The sequence below is a fragment of the Cryptotermes secundus genome, unplaced genomic scaffold, assembly GCF_002891405.2.
Source record: "Cryptotermes secundus unplaced genomic scaffold, Csec_1.0 scaffold1066, whole genome shotgun sequence".
In the NCBI taxonomy this organism is placed as follows: domain Eukaryota; kingdom Metazoa; phylum Arthropoda; class Insecta; order Blattodea; family Kalotermitidae; genus Cryptotermes; species Cryptotermes secundus.
In genome coordinates this window covers 429,801-452,997 of record NW_019738984.1, presented here as the reverse complement: position 1 = coordinate 452,997, position 23,197 = coordinate 429,801, and the positions used below count along the sequence as shown (strand labels likewise).

Sequence of the window (23,197 nt, the reverse complement as noted above, 5' to 3'; positions counted from 1 at the left end):
ATATAGACTGTTAGCCCAGCAAGACCGGAATCAAGCCTCGAACATCAGGTTACAAAAGAAGTTACACAGAAAAAAAAATTGGAAGAAACTGAGAGAGAAAGGTTTGGAAAAGCAGAGATGAATAGAGAGACTTGGTTGCTAGACGACTCATGTCTGAGGAAGAAGAAGAATATTTACAGAGTAGAAAACATTTTTATTTATAAGCATTAGATCCCAATGGCATCCATAATTTACGGAAGTTTAATATTTTATAGGACAATAAATTTTAGTTTAAATTCCAGGTACATTAAAATGTGTATCGTACAGATACTAACCAGAATCAAATTAATCCAACATATTTAAACGTAGGTGTTCAAAACTAAATTTAATCGAATCCGTTCAGAATAATCGAAAGGGAACTATGAGGACAACAGAGAAACATTATGCGTACTTGTCAGTTATGCGTTTATTTCAAAATGCTCTTACGAAGAACACTTAATACAGGCGCGCGTCTCTTCGTTGACGCACTTTGCTTCCTTTTGTGAACATAGCACAGAAAGGTCTGAAGAAGAAAAAAAAATCGCATGACGTTGTTGTGTGTGTAACAGCAAGTTCCCCGCCCCGGTTACGTCAAGGCTTTTGATAAAAATTGCGAACTGCTGATGACGAAGTCAAAGCGGTCACGACCCGTTTTTATGTAGTGACGCCGTTCACTACACTGAAAATGTAACCCGAAGTTTATTTTTATCAACAAAGAATAGCAGCTCAATGACAAAAGGTGATGTTCAGATTTAATTTATGGTCTACTGAATGAATTTTTGAACTCCGAAAAATTGTATCTTATTATACTCCATCTGCTAAAGCAGCGAATGTTCTTAATATTCATTTAGTGATCTAGACAGTAAAAACACCATACATAATTACTAGAATATGTTTTCGATATACTTTCCTATTCATACGTCGGTGGGAAATACAAATATAATTGCACAAGATTTTTATTCTGTGAGGTTGTCTGCATAAAATATGACATACCTTGGTACGTAGAGTAGATGGAATTCACTAATAGATTAGTCTACTATTATCTCTGATTAAAATACATCGCCATACAGATTCAAGATTTAATTTTTTTTTTTATTTCTCTGCGAATTTACAATCTACTCACTACAGTAAGGAGCAATACGTAAATTGGTTAAAAGTAGGAACGTGAGTAGAGAATCAACCAGCGTCTATGCTCTTAAACACAATTGATGCTATAATTTATTGCTTAACCTAATGAGATTTAAATTACATTGATTTATCAACTAACAAATCAAAATATTTCGCGCGGTCACCATATTGTTATTTTTTTTTCATAGTGGAAAGGCTGCATAATTTTCCAAGACAGGGACTCTACAGTACATTTCTTATCCTTACGCTAAATTCAGCGACACGGCATAGCTTGGATGGGCAAACATTCGCATGGCAACAATCGAAAACCGGGAACAAATATGAATGTCTCGAACATGAATCGACCCTGCACCCCTAGACATCTACCATTCCAAGAACTTCTCTTACAGCTTTATGATTATACGAAACTTGAAGAAACAACAATGGATAGCAATACTGTCGCCGATCCCTTAAAAATTTATATTGTCTCCATATTGTTGATGACAGTTGATAGACATCCACATGTAACTGTCTCTAAAATTAAAATTAAAGAGAATAAAAAAATTTGAATTAGGAAAGAATGCACTTGATATCGTGAATAATAATTGGATTGTAGTATCGCGCCATGTTTTCAAAATTAATTAACCTATTATACAGAATCGCGAAGATCTTATTTATAACATACGTGTTTTCTACACTTTCATTCTCTTGTTGTTTAGAACCACTTAAGCCCATAACGAGTCAATATACGTGTATTTCTTATGCAGTCCCCACTATAGGCATTAACGTGACAAGAATTAGCAGTACTTACCATCGTCTGCTTCTTGCTTGGGTGGCAATTCTATGGGAGATGTCAGCATACCAGTGTGGTACCTCGGAGATAGACCCATGGCGAGGGAAACTGGGGGGCTGGAAACAGGTAACATTACATAGTTACATAGTAACATAGGACTGTCATTACCATTACTAGCCAAACTCAGCCATCTTATGTAAGTTTTTAGGTTTGTAGCAATGCTGCTACAGCTATCTCTATTCGCAAGCAACTCAACTACCCTGAAGATGGAGGCTATATGTTCCTCCGAAACATCGGTTAAAACGAAGAATACACGGCGACAGATCCAAGAAGACGACTTTCTTCTCAGCCATCTTATGTTCGACAAACTTCATATGATATTTACTGGCTAATATTAACAGAATTGCCATGGCAAAAGCTTCATTTAGCAAGAAGAAGAATCGAAGAAAGCAGTCTTCTGGGAATTGGCACCGTGTATATGTGGTGTTAACCGACGTTTCGGAGGAACGTATCGTCTCCATCTTCAGGGTAGAAGAAAAAATATAAGAAATCTGCAAGCGAAGAGACCGTGAGAACCGGTAAAAGCAGACTGTGTGGAAATATACACAGCTATACCACATATACACGGTGCCAAATCCCAGAAGACTGCTTTCTTGATAGTCACCGCCGTGAAAGCCTCAAATCTTACAAGAAGAAGAATCTTTTTACCAGCAAATTGGACTTAAATTTGAGAAAGAAACTAGTGAAATGCTACATTTGGAGCATAGCTCTGTGTGGGGCTGAAATATGGACACTTAGGGCAGTAGATCAGAAACATCTGGAAAGTTTCGAAATGTGGTGTTGGAGAAGGGTGGAGAAGATCAGTTGGACCGATTATGTGAGAAATGAAGAAGTGTTAATTAGAGTCAGTGAGCAGAGGAATAGCCTACACGAAATAAGAAAACGGAAGACTAATTGGATTGGTCATGTGTTACGCAGAAACTGCCTTCTAAAAGAAGTTATTGAAGGAAAGATAGAGGGGCGGATAGAAGTGACCAGAAGACGAGGAAGAAGACGTAAGAAGATGCTGGATGACCTTGGGGACAGAAGAGGATATTCTCATTTGAAGGAGAAAGCTCTAGATCGCATTAAGTGGAGGAATTGTTTTGGAAGAGACTCTGGACCTGTCGTCTGACAGATTACTGATGATGATGATGATGATTAACAGTATCCTCGCACGTTAGATCAAGTGCCACTCCCATGCACTTTTGCGTACATTCTACAAGCGAAATTAAAAATAACAAGTTACACTGATGTACAGGAATTAGTACCTTTGTTATTTAGTATAACGTATACTCTAACCTATTGTTATTTTAATTACGGATATTTGTGTGGGAGAATTTAGTTAACTTTATATTTCCACATATTCTTAGCATCAACACGAGATGAAGCTGGACGATAGGACCCCAGACGAATTGTCGTCAGTGAGCATGACAAGCCAAAGTCCAAACCTCTAAACAGCAGTGTTTATTTCACACATTTCCAACATGAACTCTGCAGATAACACTTCTAATTGCTTTATTAGTCGGTACAATGACGGGCTATAGACTGGACGGCCTAAGAATCGGGGTTCGATTCCTGGCACACACAACAGCTCTTTCTCTTCTCCTCAGCGTCAAGACCGGGGCCTAATTCAGCCTTCAGTATATTAGTACTGAGGGCTCCACCCCCCCCCCACCCCCCAGGAGTAAAGCAGCAGAGCAATGACGCTGACCACTCGCCTCTGTCTGGTGTCGAGACTAAAATGCGTCGAAGCAGAATCCCCCTCCACTCACACGTCTTCACTGCTTGATGCTTAGTTAATTAAGCACAGGAACAACTTTACCCTTTCTTTTACTTTGTAATATGTAGGTTAAAGCTACCAAACTTCGTGATGTGTCTTTTTTCTTGATAGAGTAAGTAAAAGAAGTAAAGTTGTCCCTATGCTTAACTAATTAAGCACTACGCCATGAAGGCGTATGGGGGAGTGGATGTAGAGACCCAAGTTTTCTAGGCCTAGGAACTAGTTGGAGGTGAGTGCTCAGCTTCACGCTCCGGTAGCTTTACTCTCAGGGAAAGAGCCCCCATTACCCCTTGTATAGGAGGTTGGGTGGATCCCAGAGCCAGTCTAGAAGACATGGAGAGGAGAAAATTCTTGATCTTACCTGGACTCGAACTCCAACCCCTCGGCCGTCCAGCCCGTAGCCAACTGCTATGCCGACTACGCTATCCCGGCTTAGCCTACGTAGATAGCGTGACGAGTTCTACTTGCCAGGTCACGAAGTTAGGTATATATAGCATAACTACATAGTTAGAGATCGCAGGCCACAGTGGCCGTGCGGTCTGAAGAATGAAGCGAATTTGCCCGCTCAAACCCTAGGATCAAGGGTTCAAATCCCACTCGGGGAATGGATGTGTGTGCGTTTATTCTCTATATGTGCTGTCCTGTGTGTGCAGGTAGCGGCATTGCGACGGGCTGATCCCCCGTCGAAGGAATTGTACCGACTGTGTAAAAGATCAAGAAACTGAAAAAGCGGCCAAGATCGAAGAAGTAGCTGTATGACCATGGGTAGATTGACATGGTGGTCCGATTAATGTAGCTACATCTTAAGAGACAACAGTTTTACTACATAGTACGAGACACCGTGAGGGAAATTATGTTTCCGAAAGAGGACAACTGTGATGTATCTGTGATGCTACCAATACATTCACAAGATTACGCGGATAGCTGATTGTCAGGCTGAGAATCGAACTGAGAACTTCGAGAATTCAAGTCTACAACGCAGTCTCTACCAAACCCGTTCGGCACAGGAGGATATCTGGTTCCCGTTTCCTATTCTGACGAGGGTTGTGTTATTTTTCTATTCTTGCACTTTTAAGCTTGGCCAACTTGAATTCCAAGCGGACATTGCAACCTCTTTATAATGGTGACTGGAGACAGAACTGCGGTTAACAATTCAATAGGTCTGAAATACAGAATCAAGTACTTCAATCAAGAGATCCCCGAAGTGAGTGAGTGTGTGTGCCTCTTATTTGTAGCCCATCTGTTGAAAGTAAGTATGCAGTGAGTCCGCATGTTGCAGATCCCAGCGGAAAGTTCATTGTGATGCTAATGAGTTGCGAGGATTTACTGGTAGAGCGAGTTTCATCACTGCTATAACTAACTGCCTAGACAATAGAACAGAATGCCGGGTGTATTACTTATATGGTCTATATCATACGGCAGACTGCTTGTGGCACTGGGCCTCTAAGTTCATCATACAGGATTTGAGGTTCTCACAGCGGTGGTTATGAAGAGTACAAACATCTGGGATATAATGTCGTGTAGTTCGCTGAAAGTCAACCGATATTCGGAGGGATATATCGCGTCCATCTTCAGGGCCCAAAGAATAAGCTCTGCTTGCCACCTGAAAGCAGGTGGCAAGCAGAGATCTGTGTTTTCCTCTTACTTTCACCACGGTATCCCGCTCGGCTTATATTTCTACCCTGAATAAAGAGGCAATAGGGTACTCCGAAACATTGAGTTTCAGAGGACTACACGGTATTGTACCCCAGAAGGCATTAATCTTAAATTTTATCATCTTAAGCTTCTTTCGAAGTTTGGAAAGTAATAGTAATTTTGGGCCTTGAATTTTGCGCATTTCAACGGTGGCCCGATACACAATTTTCGGCACTGTCACTGTATAGAATTTCGTGTCTTTTTAAATAATCTATAATCTTGCATTTGATGAACGTATTGAAAACAATTAGGACAATGTCTTTATATTCATGGAGATTTTCTTCCGATAATTCAGTCTTCAGTTTTTATAGAGCGCATTATTCTTTCAGTATTATAGAAGGATTTATCCTGTCATTTCTCTTAAACGTCTTCCTCCTATAGCACTTGATCCATTTGTCTGTTCTCAAATGGTACAGACTTCACTGCCAAATAGGAAAGACGGAATAGATGATATTTCTTATTTAAAATTTCTATGCTCATCTTCTCTGACCTAAATAAAATTCTAAGCCTTATAATTTTTAACTTACAATATCTGTAACTCTTTTAAAACTATACCAATAACACTTTAACGCAGAATATCACATCCAGAGAATATTAAAATATTATATTATCAATTATATTTCGCCTGCTTCCTCTACCTCGTCCTTGTTCTGTAGAATGTTAGAAAATGACAAGTTCTTCTGACGGAGAAATTAATTTTCTTGAGTATCATCTGAATCAATAATAAAATAATGTGCTATTAGTTCCATAGCGAGCAAGTAAATATGATATGTGGTCAGACGTACAGGCCCTACACTTTCTTCAGTCTGAAAGCAATATCATAAATATAAAGAGAGATGTGTTATTAAATAAGTTTTGTGTTTTATTTATAATAAAGAAAAAACACAGTGTACGAATAATGAAGTGACAGAAATACGAATATTTCTAAGACTGTTTAATGTGATTCATAAGATGGAAGATAAGTGGTAAACCCCACACTGCGATTGTTAGAAGAGCAGAGAATGATTTAAGGTGCCGAAACAGATTGAGAAGAGTCTCACATTCTCAGTCTGTAAATCCTTGCCAGAAACCCCAATTCAATTCCACGAGACCACGTTACAACAGAATGGAGGTAAAAGTCTTTTCATATTTGGCGAAAACACTTCGAAGACAGAGCTTGTATACATGTAATCTTACGTTTAACTAAAGATCCCTGCTATCGAGGGTACACAGCAATATCAAATTTAAAATGTCTCACAATAAAGGTAAAAATTGAAGAGAAAACAGGGGAATAGGGAAAACATTTCTAATGAAAAAGTCACTTGATTACCTAATCTTTCTTATTTTTCATAATTTTGTTCTTTTATTGTATCCTTTCTTTTATATGTCACTCTATTGCTTCCCTCAATGATCTTTTAATCATTTTGGACTCCAGTTTCCTTCCCGTGCAGGAAATCAAACTTTGATTCCTCGGTTGTGCAGCAAGTAGCCTAGTCGCTTTTCTGATCCTACACGCAGAATGTGTGAATATGAACTGGGATATAACATACACGTATTCATGAATTGAACCAAAGGATCAACTTTAAAATAGGTTATTTATCTATTTTATTATGAATGCTAGACATTAATAATGCGATCCCATTACTCCTGCCTTGGCAGCACAGGTTATATACTATTTAGCAGGCAGTTCTGGTTTCTTGTTGATTATTTAACTTCGCTATCAGTAGCCAGAACATTACCTATAGCGTCGAATGTTAGGATGATAGATCAATGATGATTTCTAAAGTGTTCGGAAGGAAGTGGTCGTGGCCAAATGCAGGAAAATTTTAGTAAAGATAATTGATGAACTGGTAGAAATTCGAACAGAGAAATTCCCTTATAATAGTCAAGACAACTGTCGCTACACCAAACCTATTTGATAATCCTGTATTTTTGTTTTGGTAATAATATTCCATTTATAAGGAATATGTAGCTACCGAAATCTAGTTTTACCTGTAGTAAGCCAACGTGTTACTGCCACGGAAAAATATGCTTACATATAGTACGATCAGAATATAAAAATAATTACTATATATACAGTGTGTTCCGTTCAAACCTCCCACATTTTAATTAATTGTTGCGAATAAATTGTGATAAATTATGGAATAAAATTAACACTAGATGAAAGAAAAACCAAAGAATTTTATTTCCGTTTTTCTTCGGTGAAGCTACAGTATCTGGCCGCGTATACCTCGACATGTTAGAACAGTTGCTGTATCCACAGATAGCCGATCTGCAGCCTAACACAATCTTTCAACAAGATGGAGCCCCACCCGCCCTCACGTTGGGGTCTGGGTGTTCGGAGGTCCCTCAATGCCACCTTCCAAGATCGCTGGATTGGACGTGGCGGACCAATGAGGTGGCCACCACGTTCACCGCACCTCACTCCGCACGATTTCTTCTTTTGGGGTTACGTGAAGGACAGTGTGTTCGTGCCTCCGTGAATGACCTCCCAGATTTACGAGCCCGCATCCGTGAAACGATTGCTACTGTACCAATAACATATTGGAAAGAACGTGGCAAGAAATTGAATAGAGATTGGATATTGTTCGTGCTACCAATGAAGCATATGTAGAGGGTTATTAGTGTGTAAATTTTTTTTTTTAGTTTGTTCTTGTATTACCTGTAGTTTATTTTCCTACCATTCATACTTTCTGTTCTAAGATCTGATAAAATGTGGGAGGTTTGAATGGAACATTCTATACTACTGTCTCAGATAGTATATGTACTTTTATATATATAAACGTAACCGTTTTTTCAGTTTCTATTTCTTTCCTTTTATAGTATATCTATATATTTATCTATGGCTCTACGGCCCTATGTTGGACCCTGGATGCTTTTCAGTTTCTTCATCTATTACACAGTCGGTAGGGCTTCTTGGATGGGGGATCAGCCCGTCGCACACACAAGACAGCACAAACAGAGACTAAATGCATAATGACATATATGCCTCAAGTAGGATTACAGCCAATGATCCCCGTGTTTGAACGGGCGAAGAATTGTCATGCCTCAGACCCCGGAGCCACTGTGATCGGCGTTTCTTTCCTTCAATGGGCCCAATATGGAATAACTAAACGTATTATGAAATTTATTACGTAATCATAATTTAAGGTCAAATCTGCTAATAGAAAAATGCGCGGACAAATTTTTAAAGCTGTAATTCAGGTTGCATACAGAAGGTGCTCGTTTTTAATTTTGGTCTGGACACCGTTCTTTCTGAGTATGATATTTCGCAACTTTCCTTAATTCTTCCGGGCAAATCCAGGAGGATATACCTACATTAAAATCAGCCACGACCTCTTCCCTCCACATCCTTTTCCTTCACTATCATGAAATCATATGATGCCACATATTATGAGCTGCTGACAGCCCCGTTACGTTAATTACAAACAATAAATAAATAACAAAATAAAACAATGAGTAAATATTCCTGTAATGGCCGCGCCATAGCTCAAGCGGCTAGAAGCTGGCTTCCCACCGAGGCGGCCCGGGTTCGATCCCGGGTCTGGTCAAGTGGGATTTGTGGTGGACAAAGTGACGCTGGGGCATTTTTTCTCTGAGTACTTCGGTTTCCCCTACCAAACTTAATTCCACTAATTGCACTACAATCACCCCCACCTATCATCTGGGGCTGGTACAAGAGGCCAGAAGTGACGGCAGTACAAGGGACTTGGTCCGACCCCACTAGCAATAAAAAAAAACATTCCTATAGAATTCTTGGATGAAATTCACATTTTCATTCCCAGTTCATCCTTGGTGGTCTAGTGATCAGAGTTACTGGCTGCAGACCCAGAGGTCTCGGATTCAATTCACGGCGCCACCAGATATTCTGAGAAGTAGTTGTTCTGGAACGGGGTATACTCAGCCTCGTGAGGATAGTTGAGGCTGCTACTTGAATGGAAAAGTAGCGGTACCGGTCTAGAAAACAAAGTTGGCACTAACTTCGCCGACAAGCGGCGGTCTCTAAGTCGCTATAGTTCGCTTGCGGAGTAAAGCCACGGATTTTTTTGTTTTTGTTTGTAGTTATTCCTTTCCAGTTTACATGAGTAAACTTTATTTCATGAATCTGAGTGTTATCCGCTCTTAATATTTTGATTGGTTATGATAATGATAAGAAAATGAATTATACTAGGGGCATACCATACTGTGTAATTTTGTTGTTAGTCTGATAGTGAAATTATTTGTTACGAACTGACAGTATCAACAAAACTCTTGACGTCAAATAATACGTTATTTGTCTTTCTATATGATTTCATGCATAGTTCATGCGTCAAGCCCTCTATTACAAACGTTTCACCAAAGAAAATCTAAAAACGTGCAATAGAGCCTCTCTGACGTCAGACCGGCCGTCATGTTTCACGTGAGAGGATACAGCGATGCGATCACATGCTCAGCGCTCTGATCGCAGTTTGAACTTTGGTCTTCACAAAAGCAGCCACGGGATATTTTTAGTACCGCCCCTGTGAAAAGTCTTTATAAAAGGAAAAGTTGTATTTCTGTCCATATATGATTACGTAGTAACGACGTGACAAACAGAGGCATGGTTTGGCTCTCCTGCATTTTATGAAGGCCATTTTTAGATACGGACCGCCTCTGTGGTCTAGTGGTCAGAGTTCCTGCCTACAGATCCAGAGGTCCGGGTTAGATTCCCGGCCCTACCAGATTTTCTGAGAAGTAGTGGGTCCACTCAGCCTCGTGGGGATAATTTAGGAACTACTTCAGGGAAATAGCTGCTCTGGTCTTAAAAACAGAGATTAACGGCTCTGGGGATCCGTTGCGCTGACCACCCGATATCCCCTATCCGCAAAAGTTGACGCTAACTTCGCCAACAAGCGGCGGTCGCTCGGTCGGTATAATTCCCTTGCGGACTACAGGCCACGGAGTTTTAATATATTTAGATACGACTACTTGTTTCAATAATAACAAATTACAGCACTAATAATAATAATTCAATTCAATTCATTTTATTTATGTGCAAACTTAACAGCACTTAATAATAATAATAATAATAATAATAATAATAATAATAATAATAACAGCAATAGTAATAATTATAATTAAGTTCCTTCATTCAAGTGCTTGCCAACAGCGAGTGGCCTATAACAAGCTAACAATGCAAGTATGCATAACTAAATCTAGACTAAGGCTAGAACTGAAACTAGAAGTAGAACTAGACTGAAACTTAATACTAGATAATACAACAGTGTAGATAATACGCTTATGAAGTAACTCAGTACCATTAAGCAAAAGAAAATGTATCCTCAAGGGAGATAATACACATATGTTTATTCAGAACGTACAGAGGTCTTCAGATGCTGTTTGAAGCTGCGACGCACCTTGAGGCATTACTGACTTGGAAGATGGCAGAGTAATCAGTTTTGTTCTTGTGAATGTTAATTTGAAATAAAGAGTCAAGGTTTTGTCGCCCGGAATAACTAACTCCCTGGTCCTGAGCCCTTTTCTAGAAGCTGCCAGTTGTTCAGCTACTCAAGAACTTTTTAATATTTTAAGGAACACGAAGGTTCATTACAGTATTCACAAGAACCCTCCAGTGGTTCCTCTCCTGAACCAGATCAATCCAGTCCATACCACCCCAACCTAAACCCTATCTAAGGTAAAATTGTCCCTGCGCTTAAGTAATTAAGCACAAAGCCATGAAGGCGTAAGGAGAGTGGATATATAGATCCAAATTTTCTTGGTCTCTGCACTAGCTGGAGACGAGTGATGAGCTTTACGCCCCTGCAGCTTTACCCGCGGGGAAAGAGCCTCCGGTACCCACTGGATACGAAGTTGGGTGGACCTGAGTTTCGGTCGGGACGAGGTGGAGAAGAGAAATTTTTTCACTCTACCGGGACTAGAACTCCGACCTCTCGGTCTTCCAACCCATAGCCAGTCGCCATACCGACTGCATCATCTCGGCAGCTGTATAAGATCAATTTTAATATTGTCCACCACTTACGTCTTGGCCTTCCTAGTGGTCTTTTTCCTTCCAGCTTTCCTACTAATATCCTCTGTGCATTCCTCTCCTCCATATTCGTGCTACATACCCTGCCCATCTCATTGCTTTAACTTGATCATTCTAATTATACTTGGCGAAAAGTACAAGTTATGAACTTCCCCACTATGCGGTTTATTCCGCCCTCTTCTCATTTCATCCCTGTTCGGTCCAAATACAATTTAATTTATTCAAAGAATGCGTCTGAGTCCAAGACCCTTTGTGACTTTTCGTAACAAGCTTATGTTTTTCACAGTGAGAAATTTTTATCCCAACGCTCAACCCCCAAGCTGTAGGGCTACACATTGTCGGCTGCCGCGATTGCTTATTTAATACCTTCTGAGCTACCTCCCACATATGGACGGAGTCTTCTCCATCCGCAAGTTGAGGACGCGCCAATCTGCGCAGACAAGGAACTAATAATAAGAAACTAACAATCATGTGCGCGACTGGAAAAATTTAAGGACTCTTTCAGAAGTGTTTAAATGACGTCAGTTGTAACAGCACCCAGCGTGGAGATGGAGAAGACACAGAGGCCCCTTTCGGACACAGACCTCTCAAGGGGAACATACAAACGTAGCGCTCTGTTCCGTTTCTAATATACGAGTATTTAGCATGACTTTATTGTGCGCCGAACCTGCGAGACGGCGTCGAATCCTGGCTCATGGACAGTCAAAGTGAAATTGTGGAAGAATTCTAATAAAATTATATGCTTTCTACGTTACGAGATATTTCGGCTGATGCAAAATTGAAATACGCTTATATTGCAAATAACGCATAACTTTCAAAGGCCTATTAGAACCATTTTATAACGATAGTTATGCGTGGTCTGCGCAACGAATCCCCACGGCCGTTAATTTCGGGTTTCTAGACTGGAGCCGATATTTCCTTGAAATAGCTCCTCAATTATCATCACGAGGCGGAGTGGAGCCCGTTCCAGACCCACTACTTCTCAGAATTTCTGGAAAAGTCGGGCATCGAACCCGGGACCTCTAGATCTGTAGCCAGAAACTCTGACCACTAGATCATAGAGGCGGTCCACTCTTATGCCCTACATAAAATCTTGATGTATGCTGAGATGAACATATATACTGTAGTCAGTATAGGGCCTAGACTACCATCTGGCTGATCTGAGAACCGGTGTTCGATACTCCGCAAAGGACCGAGATTATTATCCCTGGAGAATCCTAACCTGCACTGGACCGGAGGCTCTTGCCACGGAGGTAAAGCGACCGACCTTTGAAGTTGACCGCTCACATCCGTCTACTGCTGACGTTAAGAATGCATGGAGTTATACCTCCACTGCTCCATACATCTTTATTTTGTCGTGTTTAATTAGACAGAGAGAAAACTTAAGAACATAAGTGGTTAGACTTCAATTATCTTTGACCTAATGAAAATATTATATTTGTTTGTTTCGAAACGAAACTGATAAAGTTAAGCAATTTCAGTTTAAGTCCTCGATGTACACGTAAAATTTCCGTCAGCAGTTGCGGAGATAAAGCACGCGGACGGATTTTTATAACATTTTATCACTTTCTCATGGAATAGGGGAAAATATATGACTTATCTGCTAGCTTATGAGTCGACAGAAATTTATTCCATCATAACTTAAAATAACCACAGACACCAACGACCTTACTTCAAGAAGTGTGGGATGCCAAACTCTTTTGTTTCCACAAAATTAAACACCTATAGACAACGAGGCTGTTTATGCGGTTAATTTATGGTACACTCAGGTGACTGGCGTCAATTATTGATTCAGTTGGTCAGAATAACAGCACATACAACACAACGTCAAGATATATTGGTGAGGAGACTTTGATGCAACTGCGTAGAACATGGCAGATCTCTTTCAGTGCAGACAGAGACTTAGCACGTCAGGTGGAAAACAGAACAACTGGTGTGCATGAAATTACGTGAACGCACGACCTGCCAGCATTGCGGGCCTGTTGACACACGTGTTATGTGTCAAAGATGCCTCTCAGTCGAGTGGGAAAACACAGTTATCCACCTGCGCAGTTCTGCGGCCTCGTTTTGCAGCAACACGGCAAAGATCATGCCAAGAAATAGGCTACAATTCCGGGAAATTTTGTGTGAGATTTGAAGTTCACGAGGCAGTAGCTATGAAAATGACTGTCTTCTGGGATGTGACGTCGTGTAGTTTGGTACAATGGTAGTAAATTTTCAAATGAACCCGCTGCCTCCATCTTCATGGTAGATGAATGAATATTTTATCCTGAAAATGAAGGTTGCAGGTTCTTGCGAAACATCTATGATCTCTATCTACCAAACTAAACCACGTCGCTCTGTGGAAGGCAATAATCTTCAAGCACTCTCTGCAAAAGTAATGAAACGAAGTCGAAAGTCCCGATGTAATGTTTGACAGTCTCGCTTGCTACACGTATTTCTCAAAATTCCTAATTCCATTCTCGAAGAGAATGTCGATTACCTTGATTTCCGTCTTTCCTTGTTTTCCTGACTTCTCTCTCGAAAAATTCTGCGTGGTATTTTGAAGCATGCCGCTACCACCTCCTTCCGCATTTTTGAAAACTCATCTTAATGACTGGGGCACGCGGCAGAACAGTATGCTAAAAGCCGGAAGGTTGTGGGATCGAATCCCGATGAGATGAATTTTTCAATTTACCTAATCTTTCCATCTACACTATAGCCCTGGGGTCGACTCAGCCTCTAACAGAAATGAGTACCAGGAATTTTCCTGGGGGTAAAGGGTGGCCGACGCTTAAGGCTGATATCTTACCCGTTTGTGAGCTGACTGTCTAGAAAATGTGGGAACCTCAACGTCTCACAAACCTATGGGCCTCCACGGCCTGTTACAGGGATACCTTTACTTTTTTACTTCTTTTACACCTTAATGATTATCCTACCATTTCTTGATATTTGACTATGTAGTTATAAAAGAGCCGATCACAATGGCAGCGCAGTCTAAGGCATGAACCGTCTTCGCCCACGGATCGTGGGTTCTAATTCCTCTCGAGACATGGATGTCTATGTGCGTTTATTCTGTGTTTGTCCTGTGTGTAGGTAGCGGCCTTGCGATCGGCTGTTCCCCCGTCCAAGGAGTCCTACTGACTGCGTATAGGATTAAGAAACTGAAAAAGCGGCCAAGGTCCAAATGTTTGTAGATCCGTAAGGAAAAAGTTAGCAAAACAATGTTAATTAACGTTATATTAAATTGTATTTAAAGTGATATCCCTTATTTCAATGATAATAAATTATTTCTATTATTGAAAAGCCACGAATTTTGGAAACAAATACAGCTGAGCCCTCGTGTTTAATTACATGAGAAGGCATAAAGATATATGGGAGATTGGAAGCATTGGACCACGCTGGGCTTGAGTGCAGTGAGATGGCGCCCGTGTCAGTGAAAGTTGTGTGGCCCACCCCGCTCCGAAAACAATATTGTCGCTTGTTTGCTAGGCAACGCGACAAGAAATTATGTGTGTTTTCGGATTTGAATGAATATCTTTATTGGACAGTCACTTTTACACTCACACTGACAGTTATTCTCCATTTATGTGTATAACGTCCTTTAGACATTTCTTCTTCAGTATTACAACATTTCTGCTCTTGTCGGATAAGAACTCTTCTGTTCTAGTCTGGTAAGAACTCTTTCCTGCTAAAGTCGAATATAATATAAATTAAACTAGTCCCCAAGTCCAAGACACATTGAGACTGACGGTCTCTTACCGACGTTGGACTGTTATCACTTGCACTCGGACTGAATAGGGAAAACCTTGCAGAAGGGTTAATTCCGCCCGCCGTTACGCAACGAACGCGGGAATACGTGTCGGCCTCAATCAATTCGTTTGTAACGGTGGATACCCCGCTGTCAGACTTTCATTTCCAGGGCAACGATTTCCTAGGCTTTGCTGCGTAGGAAATGCTAGCCGTTGTATAGTAATGGATGCGTTCCCGATTTCAAATATTCCGGCCCTAGGGGACACGCCTCAATATAATAATAAAAATAATTAACTGATATTTTAAAGGATCAGATTTTGTATAATTTATTGAAATAAACTTTAAATTTAATAGTAGGAACTATTTACACCGTTTGACAATTCACATGTTATTTACAATTATTTGACATATAATTTCATAATATTTTAAAATTTAAATTAATTGACAGTATATTTGGGGTCCCCCCTCAGTGTAAGGTTCTAGTCCAAATTGCTCCGTGCCTTCTTCCATGTGGGACTGGCGTCTTCTATCTCAATTTCTTCATTAGACTGATGAGAGTGGCCAGGTTTACACCCCAGCCCCCAACTCCCGGAAAAAGGGCTCCGTGAACACATTGGACAGGAGAATATTGAGACCCCAGAGATTGTCATGAGGCGGTGGACGAAAGGAAAACTACCTTTGCCAGGTTTCGAAAGCCGAATACTGTGTCTTCCAGTCTGTAGCCCAGTCACCAATCTAACTGCAGAAATTTAATTTTAACAGCTCAGAAATTCCTGCAGACAAGAATCGTTCACTGGTCATGTCAAACACCAAATTAACTGAGATTATAAAGGCCAGTGTTTTGCATCCAAATATCTCACGAGTAACGTGGCAAATAATTAAACTTCATGTAGTCCAAATGGTGGTCTGGTGTTCAGAGTTCCTGACTACAGATCCAAAAGTCCCGGGTACGATTCCCGACGCCAACAGATTTTCTGAGTAGTGGGTCTGAACGGGGTCCACTCAGCCTCATGAGGATAATCGAGGAGCTACTTTAATGGAAAATTAGCGGTTTCGGTCTAGAAAACCGAGATTAGCGGCCGTGGGAATCCGTTGCGCTGACCACGCGACAACGTCTATCCGCAAAAGATGGCACTAACTTCACCGACAAGCGGTTGTCGCTCGGTCGGTATAGTTCGCTTGTGGACTAAAGACCACGGAGTAAAGTAGTCCAAATGGGGTCACATGAATTCAGTTGTGTAAAGCTCTTGAAAACAATTACTTAGAAGCTCATGAAGACCGGATTTAATGAGAATAATCTTTGAGTTATGACAATGTGAACAAAATTCNGGCGATGACTATGAAGAAAGTCGTCTTTTGGGATCTGGCGCCGTGTATTCTTGGTTTTAACCGACGTTTCGGAGGAACATATCGCCTCCATCTTCAGGGCAGTTGAATTGCGTTGCGAATACAGAGAGCAGTAGCTGCAGCTGCTCTCTGTATTCGCAACGCAATTCAACTGCCCTGAAGATGGAGGCGATATGTTCCTCCGAAACGTCGGTTAAAACCAAGAATACACGGCGCCAGATCCCAAAAGACGACTTTCTTCATAGTCATCGCCTTGAAAAACTCAAAACTTAACAAAGATTCAGATGGCTTCATTAATGCCCAATTATGGTTTTCTGTTTTAGCCAAGCCCAGCTTTAAGGTAGGCGCACTAATTATCAGACCTATTATGTTCAGAGCATTATTTCGCCTAAACCTTAAAATGTTTTTGACTCGTATTTTGAAATCGAAAATCTAGCAGCCCTAAATAATGATGCATGGTCCCAGTCCTATTATATCACATCACAGGGGACGTGTGTGAATTTTTAATGCAGTTTATTAATCACTTACAATAGTGAATTATGTAGTTTTACGTCACAGTTTGATGTCCAAAATTCGAACCATTTATATCACTAATGACACCTCATTTGTCTGTTCCCAATAATCAATCACATTTATAGATAACACTACGTCGGTGTTTAATTGGATGAATACAAAATTTATACACTATAATTAATTGAATTTTACATTTTTAATATATGCATGAAATAATAATATCATAGTATATTATTTAGTTATGAAATTGTTAATTTTAACGCAATTTTAATCTATTTGTTTCCGTCTCTAATGCAACATAAAATTTTATTTTAAAACGTTATTACAATCACATATAAATTCCTTAAAATATCACTGAACTCACATTTTGTTTTACTTTTGTGACATACGTGTATTTCGGCCCCATAAGGCCAGCCTCATGCAACTGCTGATTGATCGAAACCGCTGCATTGCGTCAGCTCATGTGTCAATATATTACATGCTACACGTCGTCATTTGAGAATGCATGCCCACACTTCACTCACGCTACTGTCACAGTGCGGCGTCCACGCTCTGTTCCTTTTGTGCGTAGCTCTCAATAGTCGGGCGTGTATCCTTTGTATTGATACAAGTCAGATTTGGGACAGCGACGCACAAAAGGAACAGAGCGTGGACGCCGCAATATGACAGTAGCGTGAGTGAAGTGTGGGCATGCATTCTCAAATGATGACGTGTAGTAACAACACNTAAAATATCACTGAACTCACATTTTGTTTTACTTTTGTGACATACGTGTATTTCGGCCCCATAAGGCCAGCCTCATGCAACTGCTGATTGATCGAAACCGCTGCATTGCGTCAGCTCATGTGTCAATATATTACATGCTACACGTCGTCATTTGAGAATGCATGCCCACACTTCACTCACGCTACTGTCACAGTGCGGCGTCCACGCTCTGTTCCTTTTGTGCGTAGCTCTCAATAGTCGGGCGTGTATCCTTTGTATTGATACAAGTCAGATTTGGGACAGCCACGCACAAAAGGAACAGAGCGTGGACGCCGCAATATGACAGTAGCGTGAGTGAAGTGTGGGCATGCATTCTCAAATGATGACGTGTAGTAACAACACGTAATATATTGACACATGAGCTGACGCAATGCAGCGGTTTCGATCAATTAGCAGTTGCGTGAGAATTGCCTTATGGAGCCGAAACATGTTTTAATAGTAAAATAAAATGTGATTTTAATGATAATTTAAGGAATTTATATGTGATTGTGATGACGTTTTAAAATAAAATTTTATTTTGCATTAGAGATGGAAACAAATGGATGAGTGATGCATCAATGCAACAACAAACAAAAACAAATAAAGAACGGACTCCGTGGTTTTAGTCTACAAGCGAACTATACCGACCGAGCTACCGCCGCTTTTCGGCGAAGTTTAGTGCCAACTTTTGCGGATAGAGGCTGTCGCGTGGTCGGCGCAACGGATTCCTACGGTCGTCAATCTCGGTTTTCCATACCGGAGCTTCAATTTCCTCGAAATAGCTCCTCAATTATCCTCACGAGGCTTAGTAGACCCCGTTCCAGACCCACTACTTCTCAGAAAATCTGGTAGTACTGGGAATCGAACACGGGACCTCTGGATCTGTAGGCAGGAACTCTGACCACAAGACCACAGAAGCGGTCGGTATCAATGCAATAGGATGCTAAAATATAAAATCATAAACTATTGAAGTAAATGGTATGTAGAACATGTTATATGAAGAGTTATCTTTTAAATTATTTATGTAAAATGTAAATGTAAAAACATGGCATAATGCAAAATGGGAATTCATTGTAGGTCACTTGTTCCTGTGAACAATACAACAAACGCTACCACGGAATGTGTATCCAATAATTTTAGTATAGTTTGATTCGCTATGTTGCTATTGGCTTACAGAGCTTTTGAAAAAGGCACGTGTGTAGGGATTCGGGTTGTTGGTTTATGTGGTATAAAGTTCCATGTTATATTGCAAGGATTATGCAGATGCTTGCTAATATTGGTAGAATGTGACTTGGTGAAGAGGTAAGGGGAGATACGACGGCTGCTGATTTGGAAGTGATTTACCGCTTTAAATCAATATTAATATCCAAAATTTTATTTGGAAAATTCAAATTATAATTTAGTTTCATCACCCTCATAATCATATCTAGGTTAATCGCAAGGCTTATGAGGAAAACAAGTCTGATGATTTGACAAATGCGTGTTTCATGGTGTGAAATATAAGGTTCCTCTAGTGTGCTTTCTCAGAATTGTATTGGGTTAATATTTTGTAAAGCCAAATTAATTAACCAAGTCTCTGGTAATAAACTCAGAAGGTTTAACACCACTAATACCAAAGACCAGTCACTAGACACGATCGAAGCAAGTCAGATCAGCTTTCTCCTTACAATCGATTCGTCTTCAGAGCCTTCTTAATGTCATATCCCACTCCCCCCTTCGGACTTCAGTAATGATTTCCAAGGAGATTTCCAACCAGAACCTGTACATATTCCTTATCTCTTCATCGTGGCTGTTTGCCCTGCCCATTGTAACCTTCTAGCCTGCTCTAATCTTATCGGCTCACCCGTATAACTGAAGACGTTTCTCTTAATGTAACCAGTATAATTTTTAGGAGGTAATGAACACTGGCATCAAGCAAGCGTGCTCAGGCAGTAACGTTCCTGTCTTCTATTGAGCAGGTACCGCTTCAAATCTTGGTCAGTACTCTCTCCTGAGTGGGATTTTCGTGATTTTCCTCACTTCCTGCAGGCTAATTCCAGGTTGATTTCTTAAATTAGTCCACGGCTGCCCCTACCAAATCCTTTTCATTCATTATTAATTATCATAAAAGCATAGAACATTATATGTTCTGTGTTGTTGACAGCATCGTTAATTATACTACAAAGCGGTTATTGGCATGCGTGAGGAACTTAGTGTAAAGTAAAAGTAATACAAAATTACTATTTGCACGAATAAATGAAATACATAAAATGTGTGAAGGTATGATCGACTTCTTCCACATCCTTACCTATTCATTATTCTATATAGTTATGCTACGTCATGCGATGCTATGATATCCATAACAAATGTCTTAACAAATCCACACGTCATTAGAACCCAAAACTTTGCTCTTTTCTTGTCTCAGAACATATTTTTCGGACACCAACCTCTCCTGAATTCTGGCATCATCTCTAGGGTTCAGAAGCCCTGCATTCAAAAACCGAGGATCAGGTACACCCATGAACTGGATCTAATGCATACACGAGATATGAGAAATTAATTTGTGAAATAAACTGGTATTTCCGATTACGGGTTTGCCCATGAGACTTATCTTGAAAGTATTTCATAGCAAATAAGCGTGCCATAAGCTCAGACGAGTAGATGCCGGTTTTTTCCTTCGGAGACTCGAATTCGGTGTCAAATGCCTTCATTTAAGATCCTTAGTGGACGAAATTAACAATGGAGATGTGTTTTCTCAGAACCTCTTCAGTCTCATTTTAATTAAGGCTCGCTCTCACGATTATCCCTATGTATTTATCACCGTCCCTAACGTGACGGTAGCCCCAAACAGAGAACGTTATCATATCCTGAGCCTTTAACTTTATGGTTTCAACTCTGTTCCGGAATTTATTTTGTTATGGTGTAAGGAAGAATATCTGTATCTCCTAGCGACTGAGAAATTGGTCTGTGACAGTAAAGAACTTTCAGTATGATCCCTGTATAAAGTCACTAATTTTCACAGTTATTTTGTGATATTAGCTCACACGCGTAACGCTTCATTACATTGCAAACGTTTATGATTCCGTTGGGCCTAACCACCGTTCAAAAATATATAGCATAAATATAATGTTAAAATGAATTCTGTCATGTTTATCAAGATATCTTCCTTTACATTTAAATTAAATTATGTAAAAGACTTTTTGTTTAATTTAGTCACTAATATTTCTGTGGGAAGGGAGAAGATACAGAACCCACGAAAATTTCCTAGAAAGACGTACTTCACTATAAGAGCCAAACAAGGTTCGAAATCCACAGATTATCAGAGCAGTTCTAAATAATTTGAGTCGAATAGAATATAAAAAGAAAACATGGTATACAGAATTAATTTACATCTCAAAATGAGCTTATAATTTAAGAAAGACGAAAAATACACACCCAAATACACCAACAGCAACGGCAGCTTCACGCAGCGCCCTCTCCTGGTCCATCTCGAGCAGAGCTTCTGGTCGTATCGTGGCCGTGTTCCTCGGCTGACGCTCGTTTTGTACGGCTGCGACATAGCAAACACAGCATACACACACCAGCACATCAAAATGGACCGCACGGTGACTTGAACATTTCAAATGACAAGTCTTATAGTGTACTCTCACTTCACAGTCTCTGGGTAACTTCGTTCACATATCAAAATTCACAGTTCTAAGCTCTTTGTGTCTTATTATTATTTATTCAACACTAAATGTTTCGCCCTAACTGGCCATTATCAAGTGTATAAGATTATAGATGAAAACTGCCGCTCTGTTATGTAGTTGTATTTTGCTCTTTAAGAGTAATGTAAAATGTTTATAAAATATTTCATTTTTTTTAAGATTATCATGCCATGGTTACTTTTGTTGTACACACATGTTGTGGATCTGGTGTATACTTTTTGGTGTGTTGGTTTCTTTCCTTTGTGCTGTGTGTAGCTGTTGTTGCAGGATGTTGCGACAGAATACCTTATAGTGTAAATCAGTTTAAAAAAGTAATTCAACTATTTACACGCCCTTTTAAGTTTCGGCCCTTCGAGGACCTTTTCAGAGGCTCAAGAGTAAAAGGGACATGTTTACAATTACTGTACCTCTTAGCATAATGATATGTTTTACAGGTATGACCTAAAAATAGGTTAAAAATTTTGTGCAGTACACACACTGGCATTTCATGTAGCCGAAAGAACATTCAGATATTTAACAAGCAACAGGAGGAAAGAATTATCAGTTAGAAGGTACAGCATACAACAGGGAATTTTAGTGAAAATATTTAAACATACACAACTTTAACCTATTTTACAATGTACAACTGTGTAACTTATGATCATGCTCAGATCTACAGCGATTGTAAAGCATGTTCGTTTCAGTGCTGAGGCTCTTGAGGTGGTTCCGAACCGCAGTAACGTATGAGGTCTTGTATGTAACTGATTATTTAATCTCAGTCTGTTTACACTGGACGGCTTATCGTCCCAATATTAACACAAGAGTAACGGTAAAATGTGGGCCGCGCCATACCTCAAGCGGTTAGTCGCTGGATTCCCACCGCGGCGGCCGGGGTTCGAGCCCGGGGTCTGTTCAAGTGGGATTTGTGGTGGACAAAGTGGGGCTGGACCAGTTTTCTCCGAGAACTTCGGTTTCCCCTGCCAATCTTCATTCAACCAATTGTTCCGCAGTCACCCCCACCTATCATCTGGAGCTGGTACAATAGGCCAGAAGTGATCGCAGTACAAGGGACTTAGTCCCACCCCAACAAGTAATAAAGAAAACTGTAAAATGTACTGATATGTTGAAATTATACCAATATATTTGAAGTATTGGTCTCCTGTTTTATTCTGCATATTTAATGACTGGTTTTCATCTTATACGTACATATTTTATTTTATTTTTTTCAGTAAGTGATGTCGGGATAGCGTAGTCAGTATAGAGACTAGGCTGGGATCTGGATGACCGGGATTCTATTTCCGGCAGAGGCAAGAGTTCTCTCCTATTCACATCGTTCAGATCGGCTCCGGGCTCACACAGCCTCGTATCCAATGAGTACCGCGGGTTCTATTCCGAGGCATAAGGCGTCGGGGGCATAAAGCTGACCTACAACTCACCTCCATCTAGTGCCGAGATGAAGATTGGTGGAGCTATACCTCCACTCCCGCTTACTAGTTCATAGCTTTGTGCTTTATTACATACTTAAGTACAAGGCATAATATTACGTTCTTTATTCAGTATCGTTTTTTTCCGAGCGTGCACTTAGGCAGAAGAATTGTGCGCTTCTCCTGTGAAGTCGGGTTGACAGCTAGCTTCATGGTTACGTTTTAGGGAAAACTCTTTTATTTTCGTCTGCGATTGAAAACAGTCCCTATACATCTCGATCAACACTGTAGTGTGGCCGCGCCATAGCTCAAGTGGTTAGTCGTTAGGTTCCAACCTCGACGTCCCGGGTTCGA

The 23,197-nt window shown here is 40.3% G+C and overlaps 1 protein-coding gene across 1 annotated transcript in view; it reads right to left on the bottom strand.

Annotated features, from left to right (window-relative positions):
* LOC111871548 (photoreceptor-specific nuclear receptor-like) overlaps positions 1 to 23,197 on the bottom strand; it is a 134,315-nt gene that overhangs the window by 21,722 nt on the left and 89,396 nt on the right. Inside the window, exons 4-5 of the mRNA XM_023864719.2 lie at positions 21,169 to 21,283; positions 1,937 to 2,034 (exon numbers count right to left, since the gene is read on the bottom strand). Coding sequence (XP_023720487.1) covers positions 1,937 to 2,034; positions 21,169 to 21,283 — 213 coding nt within the window. The remainder of the gene's footprint in view (positions 1 to 1,936; positions 2,035 to 21,168; positions 21,284 to 23,197) is intronic.